We start from the raw sequence: 14,412 nt of genomic DNA, 5'->3' as shown, positions 1-14,412 counted from the left end.
CACAGTTTCTGTCCTCCCTGCTCTCACAAGCACCGGTGAAGATGCAGCAGATGATGCCGTACAGTACAGTATACCCTCCTCCTGCTACTGCTGCAGCATGCAGACCCCAAACGGCGTCTCACCTCTTTGACATGGGCGTCGTCGAAGTACATCCACTTGCGTATCTTGGTCTGGAAGAAGAAGGTGGAGTAGTGCTTGCCATAGTAGCACACCATGCCCACCAAGTAGAGCTCCGCCTGGCGAGCCCTCTCCTCTGTCACACGGTAGAACAACTACAGAGAGGGAGAGAGAGAGAGAGGGAAAGAGAGAGAAGGGAAGGAGGGAGGGAGCGGGAGGAGACGGGAAGGGAGGGGGGAGAGGGACAGAGGAGTTAATGTGAAGCACATTTTTGCTCACCTAGTGTATACGCTGTATGCAGTAATCCTTCACTGTGAACTGCACTCATACTGTACAGTGCTGCATACACACTGCAGCTTCTGATGCAGAAACATAGCACACATCTCTCAGTAAGGTCACCAGCATGTTCATATGAACCTCTGTGTATCCTGGCTAACAGCAGCAGGGAGGCAGGGGACGGAGAAACTCAACTCACTGTAACACACACTCATATCCACTGATCCATTATTCATACGTATCACTTCAGAATGCGGCTGGAGATGTTACAGTGTCATTAAAGTGCATCAACATTACTCAGTCATGACACAGAGTATCAGAGGTCGAACATGTGTGTGCGATGGGGAGAGAGAGAGGTGTGAAAGCTGCAAAGGCCAATGGAGGAACAACACCCTCTATGTGAAAGAAAGAAATGGATATACTCTAGAATGTTTGTTTTATAAGCAGAGCATGTATTACTTAATCACTATCCTTTTTGTTGTATATTAGAGCTCACTTGTGCAGTTAGTCAAGATGCCACTATATGCTACCTCCAAAAGCGATTCAGTCTCTTTGCTTGTATTTGTATTAGGGGGGCTCAAGACAGCCAGAGAGCCTCCGACACTTTGCTGTAACTGCAGGAAACCTATGGGTGCCATCAGGAAGGTTCATCCCTCTTTATACAGAGGTTTGCTGTATGGCTATAGTATCATTTAAGAGTATGATAGAAATTTTAGCATGTGACAAAGGATCCAACATCCGTTAACATAGGGGGTCTAACATGGGTTATATTTGCTAGTTTGACAGTTAGTTTTGAATTACAGACTCAACACAACATTGTAATAAACTGTATAATATGCTTTGATAAGTTTAATGTTGTGCTCTTACATCTCCCAGACGCAGGCAGGTTCCCAGGCTGTGTATGACGTCCTCTACGAGGTCAGAGTGGTCTGAATCCCACACCAGTCCAATGGACACAATCTCTGGTGAGTTCATCAGCACCCGGCGGATACGCAACACCTCCCCACAGTTACTCTGTGATGGCGAAAAGAGGAAAAAATAAATACACAGTGTGTGATTAAACAGCTTTATTCATTGTCTGTTATGAGGTACAGAGTGTGCACATCGCTAGGACCTTACCTTTATCTGGCAGTGAGGGCACAAACACACATGAATGAACTGAGAATGAGGGGCAGAGATAACAGGCAAGAGAAAAGAGATGATGAAAGGATTGTAAGAGAGAGTGACAGAGAAAGAAGTGCTATGCTGAGTTGCATTTGTCCCTTGGGCCTTCTGTTGAGTTCAGAACCATGTGTTCTGAATCCTTCCTTTGAGTCATGACCCACCGCAGAGCTGGTACACACACACACACACACACACACACACACAAAGCCTACATACACAAGCATGCACGCAGCGCTGGCAGAGCGGGCTCGGAAACAGCCTGAGAACACCCTAGCAACCAGACATTTTGCCAAACACAACACAATCACACACACACACAAGTCTCTTTGTGGGCGGCGGGCCGTCCTGCTCTGGCAGCAGAGATGGCAGGAAGGTATTCTGCCAGGGTCTGCTTCTCAATTCTCAGAAAGGGACACAAACACAAGCTGGCGAGCAGCAGCCAAACGGCACAGACTATCTGTTTGGGACACACAGCTTCAGTTATCCCTCTGTGCTGTCTCACTGCATCATTCATCAAACGACTGTACAAACAGATTCGCTCTGCTTCGTAATACAGCATTGATCGGTGCAGTCTCAATTTTATCTGCACAAAATCGTTTCTGTCTTTTTCGCTGTGACTATGCAGACCTTTCCCAGAGCCGGTGAGTTATATAACAGAGCTGCTGGTCAAATGATACTGTGGGTTTGCAGAATGCTGATTGGGGCATTCTTCAGAGCAAAGTGAAACAACTGGAGGGAAAATGTTTGCTACCTGGAAACACACAAAGCACCGAAATAAAAAGACAATCCCACTTTTATCAGTGTGGCAGGAAGAAGGGACAGATAATGTAGGACAGGGGAACATTAAAACCATCACATATGTGTGCAGGGGTGGACATTATTCAAAGGTAATGCACATAAATATTTGCATAAGATCATGAGGCATATGACAACAGTTTGTGGTCCATGCAGTGTTCACCAATCATATCTGAGCAGTCTAAACAATAGTGTTTACGGTTCAAGGCTCAGTTTGTGTAGTTCTGGCTATCCTCATCTTATGCCATGGTAACCTTTAAACACAGGTTATTGGCTGTCTTTGGGGAATGTGTGTGGCCTGATGGAACTAGTGAAACATAAAGATTATAGAACAGGAGGTGACACGGGAAAGACGCTGCAGCCAGGATTCTACAAATGTTTGTATGTTGATGACAGATCCTACGAACAATGGTCTGACTGTACAGTAGCTAGCAACAATAGCTAGAAGCTAGTGGGTAAAAAGGAGATGCCATGGATCACCAGAAGGACAGAGTGGGTAGTGGTGCCAAAGAATCTGGTGTGTTGCATCACAGCAGTCTGACAGCCGGAGACAATGGCCAACCAAACTATCCATGCACAACAGTGAGGCTGACCGTGACCCTCGACCTTCCAGTTAATCTAAACACCAAGCAGAAGAACACAAAGCAGGCAGCAGAAAACTCAAATAGCTCAACTGTGCTATGCCATCCATCCATCCATCATCTGAACCTGCTTTGTCCTGCAGTGCAGGGTCACGGGGGGCTGGAGCCTATCCCAGCTATCTACAGGGTGTGCCTGTCCAGGGCTGGACAGGTCAGTAGTCCATCACAGGGCAACATTGTCTATAGTCCCCATCTATAAATATGTTCATTTCTGCTGTGCTCTGTAGGGACTGAACCAGTCTTATGTGCCTATTAGAGTAACTGCAATTTCATGGCACTGATCAATCATCCTCACACTATTCTACCTTCAGTCTGTCTCCCACCCTCCCTCCCATTTAAATACCATCACTTTGTTTGAGCAAAGTCCAAAGGTGGTATTAACAAAAGATCAGTGCTGCAAGTGATGGAAGATAAACACAGGCAAGTTGTGTGCCTCCCACAGGACTGCACACACAATAATGTCAACGCTTGGATGGTGAATAAAGCAGCGATGTGTACTGGTGTGGTGCTGTGTGAAGAGAGGAGAAAGCTGCTTGACTATGTCCAGAGAGGAAGCTCTTTGTACAGATACTTTGGCAGAGAGTGCTAGGTGTGCATGGAGCCAGACTGCATTTCTGCTCAGCAGCGGCTCTTCACCATGTAGCACACACAAACCTGGAAAACAAAGGAATCGTGCACCGTTCACCTCTGCCCATCTCTTTCTGTCTCATTCAGACACAAACTGATCTTCCCCTGAACACACACTTTTTCTGCTGCAAGAAGATGCCATCACTATAAAGGAGGTCAACGAGGACAACTCAGAAAATGCTCCTGGTAATAGAAAATGAGGAGAAAAATGCAAATGAGCAGCTGATTATGTAACACAGACCCACCATGAAAGACGTTACAGAGCAGCATATATTTAAAACCTCATGCCACCTTTTCAACCAAACATGAAAAAGGACAAACAGGAAGCCACTTTTCCAGCATATATGCTAAGTGTGTGTGTGTGTGTGTGTGTGTGCGCTCTCACAGGGCAGTTGCGCAGGTCTCCCATGTTGCTGGCGTTGCGGAGCAGTTCTCCAAACATGTCCGGTGTGGGCTTCTCTCTGCACTCCAGCATCCTCACTGCCTGGTTACTGCAGCAGTGGACACGCAACAAAACCACACACACTCAGTAAATAAAGGAGAGTAAACGATCAGACAGTGTTGAGCCCTGATTACACAGTCATTGTACTCACTATAAATGTTATTATTGACTATTCTTATTATACTACTTGCTGAATTTATACTTTTACTATACATCAGACAGACCCCTGCAGAAAGTAAAACATACATAAACTATGTGCAATGAGTTTTACATTGTTAAAGCAACAGGATGGAGTATTTCAGCCTCCAAACTGTATTTTTAAAATCACCCTGATGGTACATCTCAAAGTGGATTGATGACACCTCTGTCTGTATTGCATGCACTGGCTTTAGGAAATGTTGGGGTCCCTTAGAAGGACTACAGGTGTAGCCTATATTGTTTTGAATTGCCCACCTTACAGAAAAATATTCAATATGTTACTTGTTTGTGGCCATGGGCAAAATGCTGGTTATGATTCAGTTGTGTTTGTATTTATATGATTTTATGTCATATAACTTGTTTTTTTTTTTACCGCCATAGACCAGAACTCTGTTACAGCAACAAGTCCAGCTCTCTGCCTGTAACATGTCAGTAGCGGACTCTCGACCTGCAGCAGCACTATCTAGTAATCATCTTTGTGGTGTGTACAGGACTCATGATTGTCCTGTGTAGCTGAACCGCTTCGGACTGATGAGACAACACATTTTTTTTTTGGCAACAACTTTAAAAAAAATTCTAATGCTATTTAAATCTTTACTATTTTTCATTTCTTTTTTACCTGCATGTTGTTTACTGCACTACTGTGTGACAGCCACATTCCTTCAATGTGCAGTGTAAAGTATTTAAGAGATGTCTAATAACTCATTGATTTTTATTGTGCGTATACCATCTGTACTCCGAATCAATCCTACGAGCCCTAATCTGCTTTGATAGCTTCATAATTATACAGGACCAAAATAAAACCAGTGGAAAACTCAACAGTACATAAACATTGCTGCAATTAAAGGAGCGGTTCGTCAAGAATTAGAATTATTTTTTTTAAAAAAACAATCTCTATCAGCAAGGCTTATAGCACTGACAGTTTAAGCTGCGTTTATCCCTTTTGATACAATTGTCCTCTAAAGGACAGACTCAAATATACATTATTATTCTGTGAATACCAAATGAGCTTGTGTGCGAGTCTGCCTCAGGCTTGGTAACCTCTATGGGATTATGTGTGCTAAGAATCAGCAGCATGTATTTTTATTTATTTATTTTTTTCTAAAGTTTTGCTTTAGAAATAAATTTCTAAATTTAAAAAAACATCCAATCTGACCTCGACTTCCTCCCTCCTCCTTCTTCTCTTCCTCCCCGCACCCCTTCCATTAGCCCGAACTGAACTCTCCTACTTTCTCCTCGTCAGACGTGGTAAGGGAAGGTTAGGGAAGCAGAAACACTCACGGCTGCAGTTTACTTTGTTCATGGGGCTTGATCTGATCAACTCTCCTGTTCTTATGTTTTGAGTGCAACATCTTGACTTAGTGTTTATTGTTCTTCTGTGCCCCATTCATTCCTCTATTTCTTCTGCTGTGACACACAGCGGGATATTTCCTCTCATTCCCTTCTTACTTGCCTCTTCCAGCTCATTGTTCCACTTATAGATTTATGTTGCCCCCCTGGGTCTTCTGAATCAAACACCTGATTGATTACTTCCCCTGTTTCTTATTTCACTGACTTGGAGCGTGTGTGTGTGTGTGTGTGATTTTTATGTAACAGCTCTGCACACATGCCTCCTTCTGCGTGTGTGTGTGGACTTACCTGTGTGCATTGTGGGGGAGACATTATGCTCACCTGCTCTTGCATATGCATGAATGTACACGTGTGTGTGTGTGTTCACAGTTCAGTGTTCAGCAGGGACCCGTGCAGGGAAGTAGAGAACACGTTGTACCATCCTTTACTGCCACCCAGCCACAGCTTGCTGTCACATTTACTGCAGTGTGTGTGTGTGTGTGTGTGTGTGTGTGTCTGGTCTTACCAGAGGGATGTGGTGGAGATGTAATGAACCATCTGAATGAAGGGCAGGGGGTCTGATGTGGCTCCACAGCTGTTACACACACACTGCAAACACGGAAAATCATCACAGGACAACAAACTGACTTATTTTTTTATTTCATAAAAAAATGAAGCGTTTAATATTAATGGCCAATCACCTACCTGCTCGAACAGAGTCATGGCAAACTTCTGGTGTGGTATGCAGTGTTTAGCTGTGCAGATGTCCTCTCTGCTCTCAGCGCTGATGTGGAAGTGGATACGCATCAGAAGATTCTCCTGAGGAAACACGTAGCACAGTTAACATGTGCTAGGTCAGGCTTGTTTTTCTACCATACACATATGTACAATGTGTACAGTGTGTGTGTGTGTGTGTGGTAGATGGTTCCCCACTTGTTAATCTGACCGTGGGAGCAGCATCTATATTTCATAAGAAGCCGACGGATTCCCTGACTGAACACATTTACTACCAATCGATCAGAAAGAGCCACTGTGGCACATGCAGAGAACACACACACACACACACTGACACACAGGTCTTTGAGGCAGAAAGAAAGACTGAAAGTGGTAGAGAGAAAACAACAGGAAGGGCTTAAGTGAGCAGGATCCTGAAGTGAAAAAGCATCAAACCTAAAACTTATTTATTGCATTCATGTTGAACTCCAAATGACTAAATTTTCAGCTTGCTTGATGGTAAATCTCTCTGAACCTGGATTCAACATATCAAGAGAGGATCTGCCATTTCAGAGGTGTTTGTAACAATGGATGAGACTTGGGTCCACCAACCAGCACCCAAAGAACAATCCAAACGGTGGATACGTCTGCTAGTCTGTGAGATCTGCATCAATGGGATGGCTCTCTTTCTTGAGTGCTATTGCAAAAGGGTCACACTAGGACAGGGGCTGCAGATCTCTGAGACAGCTACAGGAGACAAACATCAGGATTCCACAGGAGAACAGTGTTATAGACCACAGGTCTACCACCACCCTACAGCAGCTCTGTTCACCTGATTCTTTTTGTCAGACACATCATCCCTAGAGTGGGCCACTTTTTGGAAGCTTAGAGGCCAACTTTTACAAAGATTGGTCACATGGGCACTGAAACCTAACCCTGGTGTCAATGGGAAAGAAGCGGCAGCCAGTCCATCGCATCAATGACTGCTTATATGTACATTTTGTTAAACAAGTCAGCAGGATTCTCAGTAGCAGTTTATATAATTACGTTGCTACAATAAGGTCTGTGCTTTCCAACGGCTTCAGCCTGACGAACACACAAGTAGAACATTATATGCTTGACAGACAACATATTTCTCTGAGGCTTCTGTGCTGGATATCATCAGTCCTCTGAGGATTTCAGACTGAGGGAGATCCTCAGACACAGATCAGCCTTTAGGCATCTCCTCTCACATGTGTGACAGTGTGTACGTGAGTGTGTGTTGCTGTAGACTCACAAAGCACTCAGCAGCGTCGTCCATGATGCCCAGCTGAAAGCGCTGTTCGTCTTGAAAAGTCTTGGCCAGCGCGCTCCGCAGTGCATCTGATGGCAGGACGCGCTCGCTGCTGAACTGGAATTGAGCAAAGATGCTCTGCAGAAACACAGACATATAGAGATCCATGAATGTTTAATGTCACTGTGCTACCACTACTTTTTTCCTGCAAGACCCCTGCCCTCTTCTAAAAATTGGAGTGTTTACTTCTCTGGATTGGAACTAAGTTAAGTGGGCAACGTGCTCTGACCCATAAAACAGAACCAGTGAAACTAGCAGTCAACATGTCAGGAGACAAAGTGGTGCACTGTAAACTCCAACCGGACCCAAACAAACACTGTGGCTGAGCCTCACAACCCGGCTGGCCTCAATATCAAACTGTATCAATAATAAATGCCATTTGTAGTGCACTTTTATCTCTGACAAAAACAGCACTGAGAGTGCTTTGTAGCAGTGAAACAGGGAGCAAATCAAACTGTTGCAGAAAGCTAGGCCACTGAAGTGTGTTTTGAGGGCAACATTCTGAGTCTGGAGAGGAGGATCAGACGTTTGTTTGTAGACATGCCAATCAGATTTGAAAATAAAATTCAGTGCTGGGAGGGTTACCTTTAAAATACATTTCACTATAGATTACTGTAACAACAATAATGCTCACACACTAGGTAGATAGCCTTTGATTAGTTGGTTTGTATTTGAAATGACATAAGAATTTTGCCTCACAAGGAGTGTAAAAGCTCAGTAATATTTCCACCATACCCTGTGTGATCAAAAGTAAATGGACACCATGTGCTACTTTAGCATACTGCTAGTCTGTTTTTGGTTGTAAAGATGGGAAATCTTAATGCTGCAGTTTATTAGATCTACAATTGATGATTGCATTTGAAAGGATCACTTTTAACCTAAACCTTGATACCTTCCCAAACCTAACCATAGTAGTTGCCAGGTAAATTTTGTGAGGGAAGCATGAAGCTTTTTAACTACATATATAAACAAGGATCCCATAGGGAACACAAACCTTAACCATGCGAGTGACCATCTAATATAATTAAAACCACCAATCTTCTTCACCCCTTGGTGCGGGTCACATGTGTCATCCTGTGACATCCAAAAAAAAAGAAATCAACCAAGCCAACCAACATTGGCCAATAATTGTAAATAATGATAGTAGTTGCAGTAGTTGTAACAATAAAACAACTACAGCACTACTACTAAATCCTGTTTAATCTGAAGCTTTAATGTTGTGATGCAAGTCTTTATGAGAGCCCTGAGTTCAAGCAGAGGCAGGGAGGGAGCTGCAGTACCCAAAACAGGTCGACATGAAAGCATGAATGACTTTCTCCAGATCAGCAACAGATTAAAATAACCTTTTTTTGGTCAGTAAGAATTCTAAGCTACTATTTCTGGCCTTAACTGAAAAAAAAAACATAAGTAGGCCTGACATGTGAAAGCAGTGATTGGAGCTGTGCTGGTTTCCATCCCAGCAGTGATTCAGTCACTGATGTGACAGCTAGACTGACAACCCAGCAGGTGCTCTGTGTCGTCAGGACCAAGAGAACCTACATTAGGAGCAGAATATTCTCACATAGTCACAGTTCATCAGCCAAGTGTCATCGTGTCTATGCGCATTCCATTTTAGTTTGGCATCCAGCAGGAACCTGAGTAGAAATGTGAAATTATCTTTGACACCAACACATATAGCAGCACTTATATGGAAACAGCACACTCAGGGCTAAAAGTAGAAAGAACTCAAACATGTCTTTGTGTAGAATACAAAGACTTAGCCCAAAATTTCTTTGAATATTGATTTTACAAAAGTCAGTTACAGTATGTGCAGCATATTCCCAAGTGTCCACAGCAAAAAAAATATTTTACAAACCAGTGTTTCATGTTATTCTGCATCAGCTGTAGAAAGCCTGCATATCATGTCAAATATCAGTCAAATATCATATCTAGCTAGTGAAAACAAATTATCTTGAATTTTCAATTGAGACTGTTTTCCAACAGAACTGTTGTTGTCACATGATGCATTTTAGGACCATTAGAAAATCTGATGATTATTCCTGTTTTTATAGGTTATGTCTGATGAACCATGGAAATAATTGTAAACTTCTCTATCCATTTGGTTTACCATCATCAGCATTACAGTTTTTCTCAATTGTTTACACACAATTTCTGGTACTTGGGACACAACATGTAACTTAATTACCAACCTACCCAATTCTGCTAAACTACAAGCAGTAGTTCTAAAACACACTTATTTCAAAACAGTACACACAATTCTCTGCTTTTGGCACAAGAACATATTTTCATGTAGAACATATCTTGTTTTCACAAGGAACACACTGCCATTCAAATATGCACACTGACTCATCACAAGGGCAAACACCCATCACACAGTTTTACAATTAGCAATCAGAGCTTTAGCATACAAGGGCAACAGGTGAGCTCTTCTGTTTTGGAGCAATGGATTGGTGTGTGTACTCTTACTAGAAAATTGCAGTACTGCATATCAATACAGTACTCAATGAGTACAGTAGTACAGTAGCTACCCTTGGCCCCTACAACACCGCCCATCTGATCACATTCCTGGACACCCTACACAACACACTCATTCCACCAGATCAGATAGAAGGCCCAGAGCAGCTCAGGTACGTTGTCATTTGGGATAACATTTCCACAGGGCTGCTCTGGTTCGTAACTGGTTCACTGCCCACGCAGGCTTTTTAGTTGTTTACAGTTTTTCTCGATTGTTTACACACAATTTCTGGTACTTGAGACACAATGACCACAACATGTAACTCATTTACCAATCCCCTGAACCAATTCTGCTAAACTACAAGCACAATTCCAGCTTTACACTGAAATTGCAGTTCTAAAACACACTTTTTCAAAATAGTACACACAATTCTCTGCTTTTGGCACAATTTTCATGCAGAACATATCTTATTTTCACAAGGAACACACTGCCATTCAAATATGCACACTGACTCATCACAAGGGCAAACACCCATCACATAGTTTTACAATGAGCAATCAGAGCTTTAGCATAAAAGGGTTCTTCTGTTTTGGAGCAATGGATTGGTGTGTGTACTCTCACTAGACAATTGCAGTACTGCATATCAATACAGTCCTCAATGAGTACAGTAGTACAGTAGCTACCCTTGGCCCCTACAATACCGCCCATCTGATCACATTCCTGGACACCCTACACAACACACTCATTCCACCAGATCAGATGGCCCAGAGCAGCTCAGGTACGTTGTCATTTGGGATAACGTAAGATTCCACAGGGCTGCTCTGGTTCGTAACTGGTTCACTGCCCACACATGCTTTTTAGTTGTATATCTCCCTCCATATTCTCCATTCCTCAAACCTATTGAGGATTTTTTTCTGCCTGGAGATGGAAAGTGTATGACCGAAATCCACAAACGCGTGTTCCCCTTCTCCAAGCTATGGAGGACGCATGTGGAGATATGGCAGCTGATGCTTTTCATGGCTGGATTCGCCATGCTAGGCGATATTTCCCCCACTGCTTAGCCAGGGAAAACATTGCTTGTGATGTGGATGAGGTGCTGTGGCCAGACCACAACAGAAGGGAGGATGCAGCATTGGTTTTTTTTTTGTTTGGTTTTTGTTTTGTACTCTAAAATTCTTCTGTTGTTTTGTATGTAGTGTATGTGCAACTTGTTGGTTGGGGATGGGAATGGGATGTACACTGTATACATTGTTTTTGTGGGAAAAATAAAATAAAATGTTACCGTGTATTTATGTGTTCTGAGTATAAAAACAATGTTCTCAAATATTTTACACTTATGTATGTACTGTCTGTAGTCAGTGTAACACTGAACCAAAAAACCAAGTCATTGGAAAACACTCCATTCATCATAGTGTTTTACACTGAGCACATCAGTGTTCAGCTGGTTCTTATAAATGTCTATTCATATGATGGTTTGTGTGTGTCATTTGAAAACATAAACCCATTTTGAGAAGAAATAACATTGTTTAGAATGTAATGTTTCATTTTGCAGAATTGAGGGATTTTGCCAATTGTGTGTGTTTTTTTGGATTTGTGTGTAGAGTTCTGAGAATATGAGGCATGCTTTCAGAAAATGTGTGTAAACAATTGAGAAAAACTGTAATGTAGGAATGAGATGAATTTTGCATTTGGCAAAAATCTCAAAAAGACTGTGCAGTTAATTTACAAATATTTGGCAAAGCAAATAAGTAGTACCATATATAAATTTTGTTGACCTTTCTTTACCACAGAGTTATCTCATCTTCTCCTGCTGCTCATTTCTTAGCTCTATGTGCCATATTTGACATTGTGGAAGCAGTTACAGTTTTTTCTGATTGCTTAAACACTATCAATGATTCTTATAGCACAATTTCTAAAACTATTAATAGTTTTAACAAAATCACTCACTGAGTTTGCAAAACTAAAAGCAAAAAAACTGCTTTACACTCAATTTGCACTTTTGTAACACACAATTTACAATTGTATAAATATAATCCACTTCACAGCATCTTTTTGCTGAACTGTAAACACAACTCACTGCTTTACACACAACATCCAAATGATCAACACACTCCTAGTAAAACTACACACATTTATGGCTGGTATTTACACTATTTTGAAACTGTCTGGCTACACTGTCACATGTGAGAACTGTTTTACATCATTAGTTCACTTTGCATTCAGCATGAGCTCTGTAAATAAGACACAGGTAAACTTCAGTGTGGAGAACAATGGAGGGAGAAGAAAACTGAGAAGAGTGAGAATTAGAGGAAGAGGAGGAGGACAAAGACTTGACAAAGACGTGAATTTAGAGGAAGAGGACGAGGAGGTGAAGAGGAAGGAGGAAGGGTAAGAAGAAATAGAATTACTGATGTCATCGGAGCTACAATAGTGGATCATGTGATCAACCATGGAATGACCCTGAGGGAAGCTGCCAACGGGTTCAGCCTGAGCCGCTACACTGTAGCAAGCATCATAAGGACATATTGATGAGAATCGGTTAGTACAGTTCCCTCACACTAAGTTTTGTAGGTGTACCATACTCTAATGAGAAAAACATCAATACTGTACATGTAAAACTGAAACTGTTTCTCCACAGAATTACTAGACATCCAGCATCTGGAAGGAGGCAGGCGAGGATATGGACCAGGCATCATGTCAGGCCTGGATACGGCACTCCAGGAGACATGTTCCCCGGTGACTTGGACTAGAAGACATTGCATGAGACGATGAAATTCTGTGGCCGGACCCAGAGAGACAATGAGACTGATTTTCTCTCTCTCTCTCTCTTTCAGTGAAATTGTGTTTTCTTGTGTTTGTTTTGATGTGTGTGAATAAACATTCATACTTGAAATTTGAATCCCTGTGTGTTTATAGAACTATTTATGACAAAAGTTTGACCTCACATGGACAGACCTTGTGCACAGAGAAAGCAAAAGCCAGATGTGTTTTCAGTTAATACCATCAGTGTGTAGTTGGCACATTGTGTGCTTAGTAATATGATGGTTTGTGTTAACTGTGTGGTACAAAAATACCATTTTTACAAAGGTTTGAAGAGTTAAGCAAGATGTATTAGCTTTTGCAAGAGATCTACAATGTTTTGCTGATTTGGTGTAAGGTTTTTTAATTTGTGTGTAGAGTTGTGCACAAATATCCAATAGTTACAGAAATGTGCTTAAGCAATCAGAAAAAACTGTAACCAAGATGGCTGCAACTGTATGAAGTGAGAATGTTATAAAACAATAGGATTCACTGTGAGTGCATGTGTGTGTGAGTGTGTGTGTGCAGGCTGAGGGTTGGCAACGGGAAAGGTAATGCAGTCGTGATGACAGAGAGGAGGACTGTGTGTGTGTCAGAGAGAGAGGGAGAGAAACAGGGAAAGAGAATAAAGAAAAAAAGGAAAGTGAGAGTGTGTATATATGTGTGTGTGTGTGTGTTATGGTGGCTGTGCTGACTGCAGCAATGCGCCAAGGAGAATGGAGGGGGAATATACCCTACTGAGAAAGGGAGGGAGGAGAGGAGGAGGAGAATAGGGAGGGATGAGGCAGAGTGAGTAACAGAGGAAGGTGTGTGTGTGTGTGTGTGTATGTGTGTGTGTGCGCGCGCGCACGCCCACGTGGATCCATGCATTGGTCTAAATGTGAAGACAGGAGCAATCAACACCATCTCCCACATTCATTCATCTTTCTGCTTCCTTTTCTCCCACTGTCTCTTCCTTCATTCTTCTTCTCTGCTAATGTTCATTGTAGTTTGTGTGTGTGTGTATCTGCATCTAAGAAGTGTTGTGCTGCTGAAAGAGATGAAGTGTTGCAGTGATTTCTAGAGGGATAGCCAGAGGCAGCCTCTGAACTTCTGTTTACTACAGCAACTGCTGCAGATAAACCACACACAATCCCTCCAAAATAAAAGAACCCATAAACATCATTTATCTCTTTGGTTCCCTAAAATGGTTGTTTGAAAATTTAACACACCGATAAATTTCATTTGGTGTGGGTCTTGCTCACTTATTCTTAAAACTTTTATCTTGTTGCTGTGGGGACTACAGCTTCGAACAACACAACGTTACAGCTGCTTGTTGACGAGGCGGTTAATGAAAACTGACAGGAAAATGTGAACGCTTCACACAGTGACAATACCTTTGATTTCTGCGCCCACAGCTGACTCACACACCACACTCTCACAAGTCTGTGCGTGTATATAACATCTTAGCATAGTAAGAAACGTTTGCAAGCATCTGAAGGTGCATGTGTGTAGAATTGTACGCCATGCAAGTAAGATTTGT

At 42.3% G+C, this 14,412-nt stretch overlaps 1 protein-coding gene across 4 annotated transcripts in view; it reads right to left on the bottom strand.

The window, feature by feature from the left end:
- usp54b (ubiquitin specific peptidase 54b) overlaps window positions 1–14,412 on the bottom strand; it is a 40,108-nt gene that overhangs the window by 11,994 nt on the left and 13,702 nt on the right. For all 4 annotated transcript variants that reach the window (XR_003672219.1, XM_028430813.1, XM_028430811.1 and 1 more), the window contains exons 4-9: window positions 7,580–7,714; window positions 6,295–6,408; window positions 6,116–6,198; window positions 4,006–4,111; window positions 1,261–1,407; window positions 123–272 (exon numbers count right to left, since the gene is read on the bottom strand). Coding sequence is in view for 3 of the 4 variants with exons in the window: in XM_028430813.1 (XP_028286614.1) it covers window positions 123–272; window positions 1,261–1,407; window positions 4,006–4,111; window positions 6,116–6,198; window positions 6,295–6,408; window positions 7,580–7,714 (735 nt within the window). In the remaining variant the exon portion in view is untranslated. The remainder of the gene's footprint in view (window positions 1–122; window positions 273–1,260; window positions 1,408–4,005; window positions 4,112–6,115; window positions 6,199–6,294; window positions 6,409–7,579; window positions 7,715–14,412) is intronic.

Source organism: Parambassis ranga, chromosome 19, assembly GCF_900634625.1.
Source record: "Parambassis ranga chromosome 19, fParRan2.1, whole genome shotgun sequence".
NCBI classification, from domain to species: Eukaryota; Metazoa; Chordata; class Actinopteri; family Ambassidae; genus Parambassis; species Parambassis ranga.
The sequence above is the reverse complement of the archived record's forward strand: the minus strand, read 5'-3'. Positions and strand labels throughout refer to the sequence as shown.